The sequence below is a fragment of the Epinephelus moara genome, chromosome 11, assembly GCF_006386435.1.
Source record: "Epinephelus moara isolate mb chromosome 11, YSFRI_EMoa_1.0, whole genome shotgun sequence".
Taxonomy (NCBI): Eukaryota; Metazoa; Chordata; class Actinopteri; order Perciformes; family Serranidae; genus Epinephelus; species Epinephelus moara.
The window spans coordinates 1,282,327-1,299,017 of NC_065516.1; the positions used below are offsets into that span (position 1 = coordinate 1,282,327).

Genomic DNA, 16,691 nt, shown 5'->3' on the forward strand with positions numbered 1-16,691 from the left:
GCAACATATATATTGAAAAGAGGAGGGGGCCCAAAATAGAACCCTGAGGCACCCCACAGTTCAGGGGGGAAGAGGTTGAAGAATACTGGCCCAGCTGGACAGAGAAGCTCCTATCTGAGAGGTAGGACTGAAACCACTTAAGAACAGTACCCTTAATGCCCACACAGGTGTTTCAGAGAATGTTGTGATCCACCGTATCAAAGGCAGCCGTCAGATCCAGAAGGACCAGGACTGCAGAGCTACCAGAGTCAACTGTCAAAAGAAGGTCATTTAAAATTCTTAAAAGCGCCGTTTCTTTGCTATGACGTGACTTAAAACCAGACTGGAACTTCTCGGAAATGTCATTTAGATCAATAAAAGACTGCAGCTGTTCATTAACCACCTTCTCCAAGACCTTAGAAAGAAAAGGAAGCTTGGAGATAGGCCTAAAGTTGGATAAAACTGTGGGGTCAAGATTATGTTTTTTGATGAGGGGCTGGACCACAGCATGTTTAAAGGTGTTAGGTTTGTTGAGAAGTGCAATGGATTTCTGCTCAAAACGTTCCTATGACCATATACTCTTTGATATTGTAACACACTGAAAATGTCCTCATTTTAAAACTCACAAGTTAAGTAAATAAAAGTTTCCTTCAGAGATTTGGTGGAATTTCCAATGTAATCTTGTTCAGGATGACCCTGGCTAAGACCATGTCAAATCTGAATTTACTGCACAGTTTCTGAGACAATTAAAGGGAATGTTAGCTCAAATTACATTATAACACATTGATGATTTCCTCATATTTGAACTGTTATAAAAAAGAAAATGTTGCAGTGGTCAGTGTTGGATTTCTTTTGGTCAGATCCAGTCGCGGCTGTGGCGGTAGTGCTGAGAAAGAAGCACAAATACACCAAATGATGCAGTAAAAACATGCTTTGGTGCTGGTACAAAAAAATGTGCATATAAGGGTAATGTTAGAATTTACATGCACCAGTGCATGTGCACAGGTGAACAGTGAACCAGTAAAGACAAAGAGAACAGCACAAAAGAACACACAAGGCAAGACAAAGAGCAATGTTGGATAGGGAGGTCAGTACTTTTTTTTACTGCTGACCAGAATGTGTCTATACCAAAAGCTGGCATCAACTGTCTGGTCAGAATTGAAAAAAAAAAATTATCAGATATTTAAAGATTAAATTCACAGTTTAGCCAGTTTATTCAGATTTTTTTTCTATGGTCATTTGTGTTTAGACAACAAAGTTTTTGGAGAAAAAATTATGTTCCTCAAAATTAGATATTGGAAAGTGATTATTTTGGCATCAGTGCTATAAACTGGTCTCATAATATATATCTATATCTATATATCTATATATATATATATTATTTTGGCATTAGTGCTATGAACCTGGTCTCATAAAAGCACTTGACAAAAAAATTCAAACAGAGGGCGTCCTGGTGGAATTTAAGATGTTGACCATGTAATCACAATTTCAAGTCCCATCAGAAACTTCTGTTGTATGTCATCGCTCCTGTCCTATCTCTATCAAACAGGCAAAAATTCACAAAAATATAGATTATACATTTTAAAACAACACCCAGCCCTGACAATGAACACTATGAAGTCGAAGCCCGTTTGGCATCTAGTTTTAGTTGATGCAAATCAAAGCCAAATGAGTTTTTTGCAGCATATATATAGCCAATGTAACGTTAGCACAGCCACCACAGTTGATACAAACTAATGCAAAACTAAGTATAAAATACTGAATGTGCACATGTAGGTGTGTTTGATCCAAATATGGATCCATGCTTGTGTTTTTAATCAAACTGTTTAGACCATAATTCAGTGCTGCTCAGAAAGCTGCAGTAGAGTGTAGAGAGTACAGTTGAAAAAATAAGTACTGTGGCTGCAACACCATTTTAAATTTAACCTGACACTGATTCAGACGACCTGAATCATTCTGAAACTGACTAATGAGGACTCACAGTGCAACTGTTCATGGTCAAACCACTACACCATGCTTCTGCTTCACACTAGCTGACTAAGCGGACACACCAAACCGACATCAAAGAACTAGCGGCGACGAAAGCCAACTGTTGCGTCGTCTACGTCGCCTCACGTCACCCTGTGTCAGTTGCATTTGAACACACTACATGGACTACATACGACGGCCAAGTAGCACGTATGTTCTGCGCCTGCGTGAGAGAGAGCGGAGTGAGAGAGTGGTACATCCTGTCAGCCGAGGGGTTTCCTATCTGTGCAGCCGAGCACCGCAGCACCTCCACGGACTATTACATCCAGGCGGTCCCGCCGTTTCCTCCGCAGGCTCCACTTCACTCAGCTGCCCGATAAACCCGCTGCTTCTTCCCACTTTAACCCGAATAACAAACCAGGGCTCGGTGCTCCGGTTGGTTCCAAACGGAGAGCCAGGGGTTGTTGCGAGGCTCGTGGAGGCTAACTGGCTGTGCTTCCCTTCGGTCATGCTGTGGCTAACGCTCCGCTAGCCGCTCCCAGCTAGCTCCGGTTTGTTATTCAGGTTAAAGTGTGAAGAAGCAGCAGATCAGCGGGCAGCTGAGTGAAGTGGAGCCTGAGGAGGAAGCACCGGTTAGCCCCAGCCAATCAGAGTGATCTCTCTCTCACCGACAAGCTCCGCCGCCGATTCAACATGCTCAATCGGCCGAAAAGCCGCCAACGCCGAAGTGCTGACGGTGTGGGACACACCACAAAAACTAGGCCGACAGACGCTCACCGATGGTCTGACTTTGGTCGAGGGCAGACTGTCGGCTTGGTGTGTCAGGGCCTTTAGACCTCTGAGTGTCTCCTTTGTCCCAGCTGTGCCGCCATACCTCTAGCAGCTCTTTTAACAGCTGCAGGGCCTGGAGTGAGCAGGACTCAGCACCCTCCACAGGCGAGCTCATCCACTGCACTAGGGCGAGCCCGGACTCAGCCTTGCGTCCACCGTCCAGTCCACCCCCCTGTCTGCGACCTGCTGCTCGGAGTCTGGGTCCTGCCGGTTTGAAAACCACCTCACACAGCAGCAAACGCAGCCCTGAGACACTGCACATGGCCAGGAGAAGCTCCAGCACCTGCAAACAACACACACAGATGAAGTTGTGATGAGGACTGTTCACAATTTCCCCACATTTTAAGAACTGAATTTAAATTGAGACGTGCAAATTCACACACATTTTCAAGGTCAAAATTTCAAAACTTTTCCATGACTTTTCAAGGACCCATTAAAAAAACGTTCTTGCCCCACTTTTCAAACATATCAGATTCAAAGTAACTATTCACACCTAATTTCAGCGAGCAGGCATACATGAAGGGAGAGACAGATTGCAGGGAAAAAAATCAAGAAACGTACATGATACACACTGACACACTTATTAGCCCTATGTTACATCACATGGAATGTTATTCACAGAAGATTACTGTAACAATTTCATTACACAAAACAAAAGTTAAGTAATTCCATGATTTTACCAGTCCTGGAAAATGTGTTTGTGATATTCCATGACTTTTACAGGTTTTCCATGACTGTGGGGACCTTGTTTAAATTCTCTGACTACAGGTCACTTTGCATTGTTACTTTTTCATAACACCAAGTGTGACTCATCGTCTTCTTTACTACCATCTGCCTCCAGAGGTAGAATAAAACCAAATACATTTATACAAGCACTGTATTCTGCAACAATTTTCAGGTACTTGTACTTTACTTGGCTGGTTCTATTTTATGCTACTTTATACTTCTGCTACGCTAAATTTTAGAGGCAAATATTGTACTTTTAAATTCACTACATTTACTTGATAGATTTGAAACAGGCTCAGATTACACGCACATAAGGAGAAACTTCACAGATGTGTTTCTAATCTTAAACATGTACTCACTGGAAAATTTGAAAAAAAATAATGCATCACACACTACATATGATTATGATTATTCAGATTACGATTATTGTGGAGTGAGGCGTCGGTAGCGCAGTGGATAGTGCTGGCGCCCCATGTACAGAGGCACTGCCTTGTTGCAGCGGGTTCGATTCCGGCCTGCAGCCCTTTGCCACATGTCACTCCCCACTCTATCTCTCTATCTAATTTCACACTGTCCTGTACATAATATACAAAATATTATGTTATATAAAATAATCTTGGAAGAAAAAAAACATTATTGCGGTGTAATATTAACAATGCTTTGTTGTGAGAAAAACAGGCAGAAGGCTGAATGAGACTGGATGAGAAAATGGTTGAGGAGAAACGCTCAGCACGGGATCCTTATTCTTCAGCGAGAATTTGAGAGTTTCAATATTTGTCAACTGTAGTGCTTGGCAACAACATCAGCTGCTCTGTACCGATGTAATCATAACTGTAATCAGCCAGATTTTAAATCAGCAGCCCTGATGAGTCTGCCAGCAGTTCAGGAAACTTGAGACTGAACTGCTGCTACCAGATAATCTGAGCCAAACATCAGTATTGACCAAGGTCTCAGTCCAGGTATCCCCTCCGATTATCAGGAGGGTGAGTTGGGGATAAATCTGCCCGGCTTTAGTTACTTTGCAGACTCAGATTATTTATAAAAAATTTATATCAAAATAAGTCATGATGCATGAATATAGATTAAACTACCCCTCAGTATGTTAATAAATTAAAATGAGCTCCACCTTTACCAGCTGCACCACTTAAATTATGAACATATTAATGCATCAATAATCATAATACACTAATGTAACATATTATCATGAATTATTTCTTTTGGTACTTTAAGTGTATTTTGATGCTTTTGTACTTTTACATACGTAAGGGTATGAATTTTACTTGTAACAAAATCTTCTACCAGTTTTAGGACGTCTATGCTATAAATTATTTATTTTTTTTTTTTTAGTTTTTGAGTAGAGTTAAACAGCTGTGTGCTACAACCTAAAATTATCAGCATGTGGTAGGGTGAAGTTGGACATTGTTGATTACAAGCTGCAGCAGAAACCTTTTTTTTGTACTATCACATATTTATTTTTTATGTATTTTTATTTCATGTATTTTTATTTATTTGCCTTGTATGTGCATATATTGATATAGTTATGTATTGTTTATGTTTTTTGAAATCTAATGAAGATAGTATATTACAAAAAGGCATCCTGGAGGGCTACAGCTTAAAGACTGAGTGTGAAATAGCAACTAACATCAACTATCCGGCCGTAGACCTTTGTCTCCCCCTTCACCGCTTATTTCCTCTCACTGCTCTGGAAAGTTGCATAAACACATACAGAATCATGTAACATGTATAATGGGGTGTGCACCTTTGCTGCAGAGTCGGGGTCTTTTGATTGCAGCAGTCCTAGAAGTTGAGACACACATGCTGAGAAGTGCTCATACCTTGAAAGGAAAAAAAGAAGGTTTTAATTCAGTCAGGTCAACAGAGCCTTAAAGCAAACACTGAGGTTAAGCGCTCTATGTTAGAAACGTACGTGTGTGTGTGTGTGTGTGTGTGTGTGTGTGTGTGTGTGTGTGTGTGTGTGTGTGTGTGTACCTGGTAAGGTAATCTGCTATCTTGGGGTTTTTCAACAAATCAACCAAAAGGTCGACAGAGTATTTTCTTGTCACAGTGCCGTCGCCGTTCACAATGATGTTGAACACAAGCTGAAAAGTCTGGTGGATATTCTTTGCATCAAAGAGCTGATGGAAAAAAAACACATAGACACGAACAAAGAGGATGAATGTGACTGGCATCAGGGGATACCTTGTAGTTTTGTATAATCCAGCGGATCTGAGCTGACCTCTAGGGCTGTTGCTCAAACTACAGATTGTACCTCTGCATTTTCTTTCTTTAACACTTTAATTTGATTGTTCTTACTAAAACCTTATTAAAGGGTAGAGAAGAAAAAAGAGTATAAAACGAAACAAACAAACAAAAAAATAACAAAAAGATCCAGATTTCCCTGTCTCACAAAACTTGTTCATCCCTGTGACATATTCAGTGTTTTAGTCTCTTATGTTGTTTGACATGCAAATGTTGCCCATCTCTCCCATTTCTCTTGACATCTCTCCTCTTGAGCTCTTATCTTATCAGTTAACAGTTCCATATCATATATCTATTTCAAAATTTTTAGCCATTTATCTTGTGTTGGTGGTTCTGCTTTGTACCATTTCTTTGTGGTGGCCTTTTTAGAAGCTGCCAACACGATTTTCAGTAGATACCTGCCCTCTCTTAACCCAAGTCCTAATGTCATATAACCAAAATACAATACCATGCATGATCTAGATATGCCATAGCCTAGAACTGATAATAACTGTACGTACATTTACCCAAAACTTAGTCTCACATGACCAGCCTCCCTTACTTCGGAATAGAAGTCTGGGGGCATTCGTCTTTCGTTTTGTAATAGAAATGGGCGGGGACATCCAGACCACGTGACAGCGTTGCCATAGGTGTGGCACATGTGTTACATGTAACAGAGACATTGCAGCTCTGCAATATAGCAGGAATCAAATGAAATCACATCCATTTTAATCTCTTCTTGTGATGCACTGAACACTTCCTTTTCTGTTGTACTACGGACAACAATTCGGGGAACAGCAATTCCGGCGTAGGCGGGTGTAAGGCAAAGCTAATCAGCCATTGGTCGGGGAAGTACGGAAGTACGCGGATTTGGATCCAATCACATCACTGCCACTGGGAGCCAGCGCTAGTTCTATTACAACCTTCCTATGGGAATGTCCACAGACAACAGAGTCAGCCAGCGTGCTGACGTCATCAGCGTCTGTGTAAGAGACTACCCAAAACTGTACAATTTCAGGACGGAGCCAAAATACATGAGTATGATTTACTGCCCCACTTCTCCTCCAACTTGGTTGTGGTATAGACTGATATTTGCTCTTAATTCATGGTGTAATAAAGAATCTAAATAAATTCTTCCAACAGTATTCTCTCCAAGCATGTGACAATGTTTTAGACTGTTGTGTTAAGGGATGTCCCAGATAAGGTTTTTTGCTCCCATCATTTAATATTCATTTACTCATTTAGTATTGAGAACCTGCCGAAACCGAGTCCTGTCACTGTGTTGCCTATGTTTTTGCCTAAAATGTCCTCAGAAACATATTTTAGCTAACTGCTATATTGTTTTCTGTGCCAAAGCAACCAAGTGACATTACATCACCAGCCCGCATGAGTGTTAATTTAATTGGTCCGATGTGGCACAGTAAATTTTAGCAATTGTAGGTTTTCTACCTCTTGAGCAAATGCAAATGCCACAGCCCTTGGTCTCTGGTCATATGGCGCCAGTTTCAGAAGGATGTGTCTTTCTACTTCATACACAGACTAATTTTATCAAAAGCTCATATTTCCAGCTGTGAAATACTTCCTTAAGAAATGTGTTTACAACAAGTTTGTTTATTTATTTTCACAGTGGAAATAAAAAACTGATGTGAAAAGGAGAACAAACAGAAAGATGGAACCAAAAAAACCCTTGTCATTTACCAAAAAACCAAACATATACTAAAAAGAAAGGAACTGCAAATTAAAATTAACACAATCACTTTTTGTCATAAGTGAGAACTATACAATGTTAATAAGTGGTTTATCTAAAGGGTTGCAAAGTCCTACTGGCCCAACAGCATAGATAACTGTAGATTGTGACAGGGCTACACTGCTAATTGACAAAAATAAAATAGCAGTATTTTAACATACACTGCCATTCAAAAGTTTGCAGTCTCCTGCCACAAAAGCTTGATTGTGTCCAGCCAGATATGTGAGATGACGACTCTAAATATTTGAATGTTCTTTGATGCTTTTTGTAGACAGTCATCTTTACAAATAGATGTTATTTAGTATGAAGGGTTTGTTTTGTACATGGAGAACAAAACACTGCACAATGGTTCAACCAGACTGACAACTGAAAGAGACAAAGATCTCTCTGAGAACAGCTGCATAACAACGGAAGAAATCAGAAGTCACTGGTAAAAGAAACTTAAAGCTCAGCATCAAAAGGGGCAGATTTAATTAGGAACAGGTTCGTGATTCAGTGTCAAGTGCACAGTAATGCCTGTAACAAGCTGGAATTAACTTAAGCTAAGCTCTTCTACAAACGACACTTTCAAAACAGGTCAGTCCAGAGTGAGCACTGTTTGAATATGAGCTGAACATACTATAAGCTGATAAATCACAGTTTGAACCTATTCAATCTAACCACTGAGCAACACTGCAGAGGGCCCACAGAAAAACAGACTAACTCAATATTTCGAGCCCAGCTGCACCGCTGTGGTTCAATGATTATATAAATTTGAGCAGATCCCACCTGCAGTGTGTGTCTGCTACCTACCTTCTCTCCAACCCTCTCATTCAGAGTGAGGCTGGCCAGGATGGACAATGTGAAGATCACCACAGTCAGACTGTTGTGAGCCAGGAAGTTGATCAGAGTACGGTAGAATGGCTTCACATTGTCCTACGTGAATACAAACACACATATTAACACACAAGAAAAAAGCTGAGGTACTCCAAATACACATTTTCCTGTCACTTGGCTGACAGCAGATATTAGATTTGTAAGAAAATGTTGCACTGAAAAGTAAACGGGACTGCAATATTGGTACTGATCCGTAAAGATCCAGGACCTACATACTGGCTGGATATCCTTTTCTGTTACAGTAAAAACATGCCAGAGCATGTGAGTGGCTCGGGGAGTGAGAGTGGATGGATTTTGGATGAAGCACAGAGCAGGTTCTTTAAAAAAGTTGAAGTGTCGCCTTATCTACTGCTCCATCCCTCTCCATATTGCTCTGGTAGTGCTCAGACCATTAATTTAATCAGACGAATCTGCTGAGCTTGTGTTTATTTTTCTGGTTTGTGTTTAAGCCAAAATCAAAATACAGCAGTTTTTGGGGGTTTATTTGGAGCGAGCAGTGAGCGATTTCAGTGACACAGGGAAAATCTGAGGTGAGCGTGGAGCGATATCCAGCACAATGGCACTCAGTGGGGGACCGGAGAAAACAAACAGCAATGTAAGTGAGATCGGAAATTCTCTCTGCTGCACTCCGCTCACATGCTCTGCAACATGCAAATACAGAGGGAAATTACAGATAGAAACTTGAAAGAAAATTGCACCCGCTTATTTGAAATATTTCTTTGTCCTCTGACGTGATTTGAAACTGAAACTTCACTCAACCTTTATTTCTTTTTCCTTCGTTTTTCTGTCTTTGCTTGTTTTTGTTTAATCTCTATACTTATAACAAGTCAAGTCAGATTTATTTCTTAAGCACATTTAAAAATAACCCATGTTGATTAAACTGCTGTACGCCACCACAGCCGGTAGCTAAAAACCACAAAAAAAGACAAAAGGATTTAAACGCTACTGAGTAACAGTATGTTTTAAGCGTGGACCTAAAAGAGTCAGTGGAGGGACAGATCTAATAGGGAGGGGGATGTTGCTGTTTACAGTCTATAGGCTGCAATAGCAAAGGCATGGTCAGTCCTGAGCCTTACTTTAAGTTCACTGGACACACAAAAACCTATAGTCAGCTAACCTGAGGGGCCTTATAGACAAACAGGAGAACTTCGCAATCAATCTGGACCGTACTGACAGTCAATCGAGGGAGGCCAGAATCGGGTAATATAGTCCCTCTTCCAGGTGCCTGTCAGGAGCCTGGTGGCTGCATTCTGGATGAATTGCAGGTGGGAAAGGGATGACTCACTGACTCGTCCCAGTATAGAGGAAGCTGCAGTTGCCAAAGAGGATATAAAGGTGTGGATGACTTTCTAAAAGATCTTTGAATGAGAGAAAGGACTTGATTTTGGCAACAGTACAAAGCTGGAAAAAGCTGGCTTTTACTCCTGCTTGAAGGCAAATCAAATATCACACCAAAGTTTTTGACATGGGGCTTTTATATTAATTTGTAAGTTCATTTTCTGCAGACCTGCATTGATAATCAATATAACAAAAGCTGAGATTTAAAAAACCAGATAAATTAAAAAGCCTTATAGTGTTGTTTGCATTTCTGGAAATCAGTTTTCCAGAGTCCAGAGTGACGTCTTCAAATGTCTTGTTTTGTCTGATCAGCAGTCAAAAACCCAGAAATTAATATTTCATTGACTATTACCTAAGAGCAATAAATGCAGCAATGTTTTATTTCTTATTTCGATTATTAAAACAGTTCCAAATTAATGTTCTCATGATGTACTGATCAGTTAATTGTTTTAGCTCTACGCTTCAGTGTTCGGCAGATATGATTATCTGTTAACCATTCTGTGATGCTGTCAAAATAAAATGCTATTGAACATGTTCATTCTCATCCTCACACACAGATAGTCATTCAGTGTTAATAACTGTATTCAGTCAGACTCACCAGAGACTTGATGTAACTCTGCACTGAGTGGTTGTCTCGACACAGGTTGGCCATGAGGCCAAGGCATGGCATGATGATGTTGTCATTGTGAGACTGGCTGTGGCACAAGACCAAAAGTAAAATGGTTACGTGAATGTCAAAAACACATCTGTTATTCATTAAATCATATTGGCAGGTGGGATACTTACATGTTAGTCATAAGAAAAGCAATGAGCTCATGGATGTAGTTTGTAGACTGGAAGATGCGAGCGTTGTAAGTCAGTTTCTGCAGCACCTGCAAACACTGAATGATACACACGAGGTGGAATTACAATTAATTATCTATTACTGAATTTACCCTGCAAATGTCTTTTTTTTCTGGTTTAAAACTATTCAAAGACTGTACCTCAACCATAACCAACTGTATGTGGATGTATGTTCTTTCAGTAAAATAGGAGAACTACTGTCTTATTTTTAGTATAACAATATTAACTATATTGCTCAAAGCATAGTACTTAAAATGTACATTGAAAATATAGTGTACACACAGCAGAGAACACAAGCACTTGATGACCCACATGGGAAACATTAAAGAAAAAAAGTTGCCACCTTTTATGTCCATGTCTAATCAGTGTTGATGGTAAATGATTTTGATTAAAGTGATAGATTCCTCAGTGCATTGTGTGCTATATTTGACAGAGAAAGCTGAGTTTGCAGCTGCAAAATCTGTTGTCTTTCCTGTATCTAGTGCCATCATTTCATGAAACACTGACGTAGTTAGAGGCAGAAAGAACTACAGGTTGGATTTCGCCTCCAAGTAGTCAGGGAGCAAGCGCTAGATGCCGCTAAAAAAAACAGAACATCCTTGTTCTCTTCACTTGTATTGTAAACTAGCTACATTTCCAACAGCTAAAATGGCAGCCCAAAATATGAGTGCAGAGGATGTTATGTTATTAGAGCCAGAGTACATAGCTTAAGAAATCAGCAGAGAGAAGCCGAGGTTGCAGCTGCATTGAGTGCGAGAGGGTATGTCTGCCGAGGATTCTCCAGAACCTGAGCTGCCGAGAGCAAACACCAACTGGTTGGGCTTTTGCTCAAATTGCCCTCAAATGCCAATCGAAAATTAATCATTCTGCTGCAATGAATTTCAGCGTGGGCTGTTTTTTTGGATGCTGTCGACGATGCTGGATGAGCCAGTGTGTGCGTTACTATGCATGACAGTTTTACTCCTCACTTGGAAAGAGGTGTGCTGGAGACCTTTTTTAGGACCCCGGAGACAAACTGAGCAACAAACTGCTTTTATTGTGAAACAAACTGCTTTTATTGTGAAAGGGAGAAAATGGAAGGAGTGAAGTGAAAATGTGCTGCCATGGACAATGTGAAAAATAATAAATGGTGTTGATTCACACTGGTTCAGACTATGAAGCCTGTGCATTTTGTTACCTGCAGAAGAATAGGTTCAACCTCGGCTACACTATGTTTTGGCCAAAGAAGTAACAGCTTTAAGCTAGTAGCTCGTGCACAAGGCATCCTGGTACATGTAGGCATTGTCAAACACGGCTCAGGGAGAAGAAGGACTCAGCTGGACATCTACATAAAAGGTGTCACATTTTCCTTTAAAACCAACTGCAGAGATGGACTCACCTGCAGCACCAGGGGCTCTCCTGGTGTGGTGCTGTGGCAGTGGATGACAGACGCCAGAGTGCTGCTGAGGTTGTAGATGCTGTGAAGAATCTCCCGACTGTCATCATCACAGGCTGAAAGGGAGAACACACAGGTGGGGAGAAAAATAAAAGTTTTTGTTTCAGAAAGAACTCTCAGTTCAGTTTTCTGCCTCAAGGAATTTAACACTTGACAGTGCTGCTTTATACCTTCACACTGTCTTATTAAAGCACAGCAGTGATCTTTTTGAAAGGTCTCTGTACATAAAGGAAACGGAACTTTTGCTTGAATACTTCAAGGTAATTTGTATGTACCAAATAGGTAGGCTCATGACCCACAACTCCCCTTTAATTAAGACTCAGTGACACTGTATGTATTCAATCTCTTTGTACTCTAAACTGTATGCTTCTAGTCCCTGCTGAGCTGTTGACGTTATAAGAATCACAGCAATACCCTCAAAGCAAAATGGAGACCAACTGCTATTTATGAACCATCTGATTCAATGGTTATGTGTGACCTCAATCCAGCAGCAGTGAGATGTGTCAGATCCTATTTGTGTGCATCTGAAACTAGCTGTGGGTGGTACGGTGATGTAGTGGTTAGCATTATTCCTGGTTCAAACACCAGGGTCAGGGAGCCCTTCTGTATGGAGTTTGGGTTTTCTCTGGGTACTCTGGCTTCCTCCCACAGTCAAGAGACATGCAAGCGAGGTTTATAGGTGACTGTGAGGTAGGTTTCAGTGTGAGTGTGAATGGTTGTCTGTCTCTGTGTCAGCCCTGTGACAGTATGGCAACCTGTACAGGGTGTACAGTGCCTCTCGCCCAATGACAGATAGGATAGGCTCCAGCCCCCCCCGCAACCCCTAATAGGACAAGCGGTTATGTAAAATGAATTTAACTTACTGTCTGCGCCAGGAAGACTCCCCAGAAGCTAACTGGATGGAAAGCTATTAAACTGACACTGGCTCCAACTTCTATGTGATGTCAACACAAGGACCAAGGCAATGCGTGGTGTGAAAGGAGAAAGTTGTAGGTGTGTAGAATGTATACAGGTGCACTCTACCTAGTTGTGACAGCAGGGAGATGATGGAGCTTGTGAGGGTCGGGCTGGTGTATGGGTTTCCAGCCAGCTCAACCAGTCCACTCACACACTCACGGGGCAGAACCTGGCCTGAGGACAGCAGCTGGTCACATTTAAGACCTGACACCCCCTGCAAACATACATACATACATATGTAGGTAAACTTTAGGCTGCACAGTGTAAATTCACACACAACATTTCAACCAGCTTTCACAAAAGCTTCCAACATCCCTACCAAAGTTTTGACTTGTTCTCACAAGGCTAAACAGATTTTTGTTTTGGTTTGACCCTAATCACACTGTGCTGTGCTTTGAGAAAGCACTTTCAAGAAAGCAAGTCAGCACTTTCTTTTCACCACCTCATTCAATTCTCATACTTGTTGTTGCTATCTTCACTACATTCATTTAGCAGATGTATTTCTCTAACACAACTTACAATAAAAGTATTCAACCATGTGGGTACAACCCAAAAAATTGCAAGAATCATGCAAGTACATCAACTTCACAGGGTTCCCACAGTTTAAGACAATACAGATTTAAGACGTTTCAGTGCCACCCAAATTCCATTGAAGGAAAAGAAACAAACCAACATAAACCAATTATGTAGGGTTATGGAGGTTTTTCTAACTTAAAATATGACACTTTCCTCACATTGCGAAGATGAGGGTAGAACAGAACTGTTTGTTGGCAGGTTTTCTTGGCGATTTTATGTTTTGTTAATGTTCAGGCACTGCCTTGATTCCCAGCAGAATGATTCAGTTTCTGTGAGTTCGCAAAACTTTTTGCATAAAACACATCAAGCGTTCTATGTGTTGCCTTGAATCGGTTTCGGCCAGGCCCCAAAATCTTGGGCTAATGGCCGCTTCCCCGTGTCATCCACATTACAGTGACAGCAAGCTAACGGACAGTGGATCCTCTGCTCTGGGCATCTTGGCCGTAAACAAAATATGATTGTTGTTGATTCGCTGTCCTGATTTGTATGACATAACTGCAAGAGGCATGTGGTAAGTTACTTTTAAAAAATACACGTTCCCAATTATTTAGAGACTTTACAATGCAACATTAGAAAATAAGATTCATAAAAGCCTACTTTCCATGTCTTAGCATATTGAAGACTTTTGAAAGATTGATTTAAGACATTTTTAGTACCAATTAATGTCTGATTTTTAGATTAATTAATTCAATGCCTTTTAAGACTTTTTTAGGATCGCAGGAACCCCTTACTTCATGTGATATACTAACCTACTTCAAGTGCTACATGTAGATATAACAGAGAAAGTTGTTGTTGTTGTTGTTTTAACAAAGCTACGAAATGAATTTCATGCACATTTTTTGGTAGGGAAGAAGTCCGAGGTTAAGGAGAAATAATTAGGGGTTCTTACAGTAGCCTATATAGGTCATGTGTATAATTATATGGCAATGTTTATATCAGGGATACTCAACTTGCTTGACTGTTTAAAATGCCCTCCCTTTTAAACACACTTGATGCCAGTTTACTGCTAGAATATGTACATTGTTTAACCTCTGATTTTCCAGCCTTGTCGGCATATTCCACCACAGCCTTGTGTCCCTTTTAACTCTGAGACTAACCGTGTTCCCCTTGTGAATGTTCATCAGCTCACCTCCACTTGTTCCTGCAAGTGGGCTGCGTTCTGCGCCGTCCTGCTGCCTCTATACTGCTGGACAGCCAGCAACAGAGACTTTAAACGTGTAGTTGTGTCCATCCTGCAGAACAAAAGTAATATCTTTAAGGTTATAATGATGAGACGTCGCACTATCTCGCAAAACTGCTTTCAAAGTAAAGTAACGTCCATCTTGAAGTTGCTAACGCTACGCTAGCTAACAAGCTTGCCTACAATGTCAAAATAAACAAATTTGAAAGTGGCTTAACATTATATACCGCTGCTTATATATTCAATCAATTCACATTAATCATGTTCGTGCTTGTTGGTTTGTAAAAGACTACCTATAGTGATTCCTCTCCCCCAAGAAACATCAACAACCGGCGACGCAGCAACTACTTCCTCCCGCTTCCAGCTTCGAACCGGGAAGGAACGGACCATGTCTGAGCAAGGGGGGTGAAGGCCAGGATAAATGTACAACGGTAAGGCTAATTTTCATTTGTGTATTATATAAATGAATAAATACTAATGCCGGATTGGTTATGCCTTTACATCAAACAACACGTTAGAGTTAAGTGTAAGTTCTTTGTCTAAATTGAGCGAACTAAAAGTACGTTCTCCTCTTTTACATGTCTTGGGCGAGACCACGCGAGACAGACGTAACGAAAGGGGGAGGAGCAAGAACCGGAAAAAATTCTTCTTCTTCTTCTTTTGGTTTTGATTGGCGGCTGGCATCCTACTATTAGGCGCATTGCCGCCACCTACCGGACTGGAGTGTGGAACAGGAGGCTAGCAGTAAATTAAAAAAACAAAAATAACAAAACNTTGATTGGCGGCTGGCATCCTACTATTAGGCGCATTGCCGCCACCTACCGGACTGGAGTGTGGAACAGGAGGCTAGCAGTAAATTAAAAAAACAAAAAAAAAAAAACAAAAAAAAAAAAGAAATGGCAGGGGGGAACCCCCTCCAAACCCAATCTAGATCCTCTCAACTAAACCAGTTTTCCTCAAATATCTTCGTACATGTTTATTAATATCGTCTGATCTTTGTAACAGATTCCCTAGTGTGAATCCTACTTTCTCTTTCTCCAGGCCTGCTTTTAACACTCTCCTCTCTCTTTCATACTCTTTGCATTCCATTAACACGTGTTGCACTGTCTCCTGCTCATTACAGCTTCTACAGTTACCTGTAGGGTGTTTACCAACTATTCTTAATGTGCTGTTCAGCCCTGTATGTCCCAGCCTGAGGCGGGTGAGGGCCACCTCCTCCTTCCTGCTCCTGCCCAACACCCGCCCTCCCCCCACTTGCTTCTGTATACTGTAAAAATGTCTCCCTGTGTCATTTCTGTCCCAGTACTCCTGCCACACCTTCTGCATATGTGTTTTAATGATTGATTTCCCTTCAGTTCTGCCCAGCGGAATATTGTTGTGTATTGTTTGCGCTTTGACTGCTTGTTTTGCCAGTATGTCCACCTCTTCATTGCCCTCAACCCCTGCATGAGCTGGGACCCACACAAAGCTGACTGTTCCCCCCCTGCTATGGAGTTGATGTAACAGTTGATGTATCTCCATAACTAGGTCTTGTCTACATGACTTCATTGTTTTAATACTTTTTAGGGCTGCATAGCTGTCTGACGCTATTAATGCATGCACAGTACTGCCTTCCTTCAACCACTTTAAGGCAAGTGTAATAGCTAAGAGCTCAACCGCATAAACCGAGGCATGATCTGTAGCTCTCTCTTTAATTGCCAGTCTCTGTTCTGCAATGTAGACTGCTGCCCCTGTGCGCCCAGTCTCTGGATCCTTTGACCCATCCGTAAATATCAATAGCTTGTTTGCATAGTTCTGTTCAATATATCTTTGCACAATAACTCCTGTACCACTTTGCCCTGATTTTTCCTTTAGTTGGCACTGAACACCAAAGTCCACCATTGGCTCCTGAAATACCCAAGGAGGAATTTCTGGTAAAGAACTACTTGACACATACTGCATATTACATAAACCAACACTCTCAGCTTTTATATTTCCAACCCAGCCCAAGCTCCAAA

At 41.1% G+C, this 16,691-nt stretch overlaps 2 protein-coding genes across 2 annotated transcripts in view; both read right to left on the reverse strand.

Annotated features, from left to right (window-relative positions):
- The window catches only part of LOC126397919 (gamma-crystallin N-B), a 216,856-nt gene extending 206,885 nt beyond the window's left edge, over positions 1-9,971 (reverse strand). Inside the window, exon 1 of the mRNA XM_050057002.1 lies at positions 9,966-9,971. The gene's annotated coding sequence lies outside the window, so the exon portion shown is untranslated. The remainder of the gene's footprint in view (positions 1-9,965) is intronic.
- cip2a (cellular inhibitor of PP2A) overlaps positions 1-15,235 on the reverse strand; it is a 27,831-nt gene extending 12,596 nt beyond the window's left edge. Inside the window, exons 1-10 of the mRNA XM_050056981.1 lie at positions 14,988-15,235; positions 14,644-14,746; positions 13,005-13,152; positions 11,925-12,037; positions 10,490-10,584; positions 10,302-10,398; positions 8,282-8,404; positions 5,494-5,639; positions 5,264-5,339; positions 2,822-3,061 (exon numbers count right to left, since the gene is read on the reverse strand). Coding sequence (XP_049912938.1) covers positions 2,822-3,061; positions 5,264-5,339; positions 5,494-5,639; positions 8,282-8,404; positions 10,302-10,398; positions 10,490-10,584; positions 11,925-12,037; positions 13,005-13,152; positions 14,644-14,745 — 1,140 coding nt within the window. The 5' untranslated portion in view covers position 14,746; positions 14,988-15,235. The remainder of the gene's footprint in view (positions 1-2,821; positions 3,062-5,263; positions 5,340-5,493; positions 5,640-8,281; positions 8,405-10,301; positions 10,399-10,489; positions 10,585-11,924; positions 12,038-13,004; positions 13,153-14,643; positions 14,747-14,987) is intronic.
- Between the last annotated feature and the right edge of the window lie 1,456 nt (positions 15,236-16,691).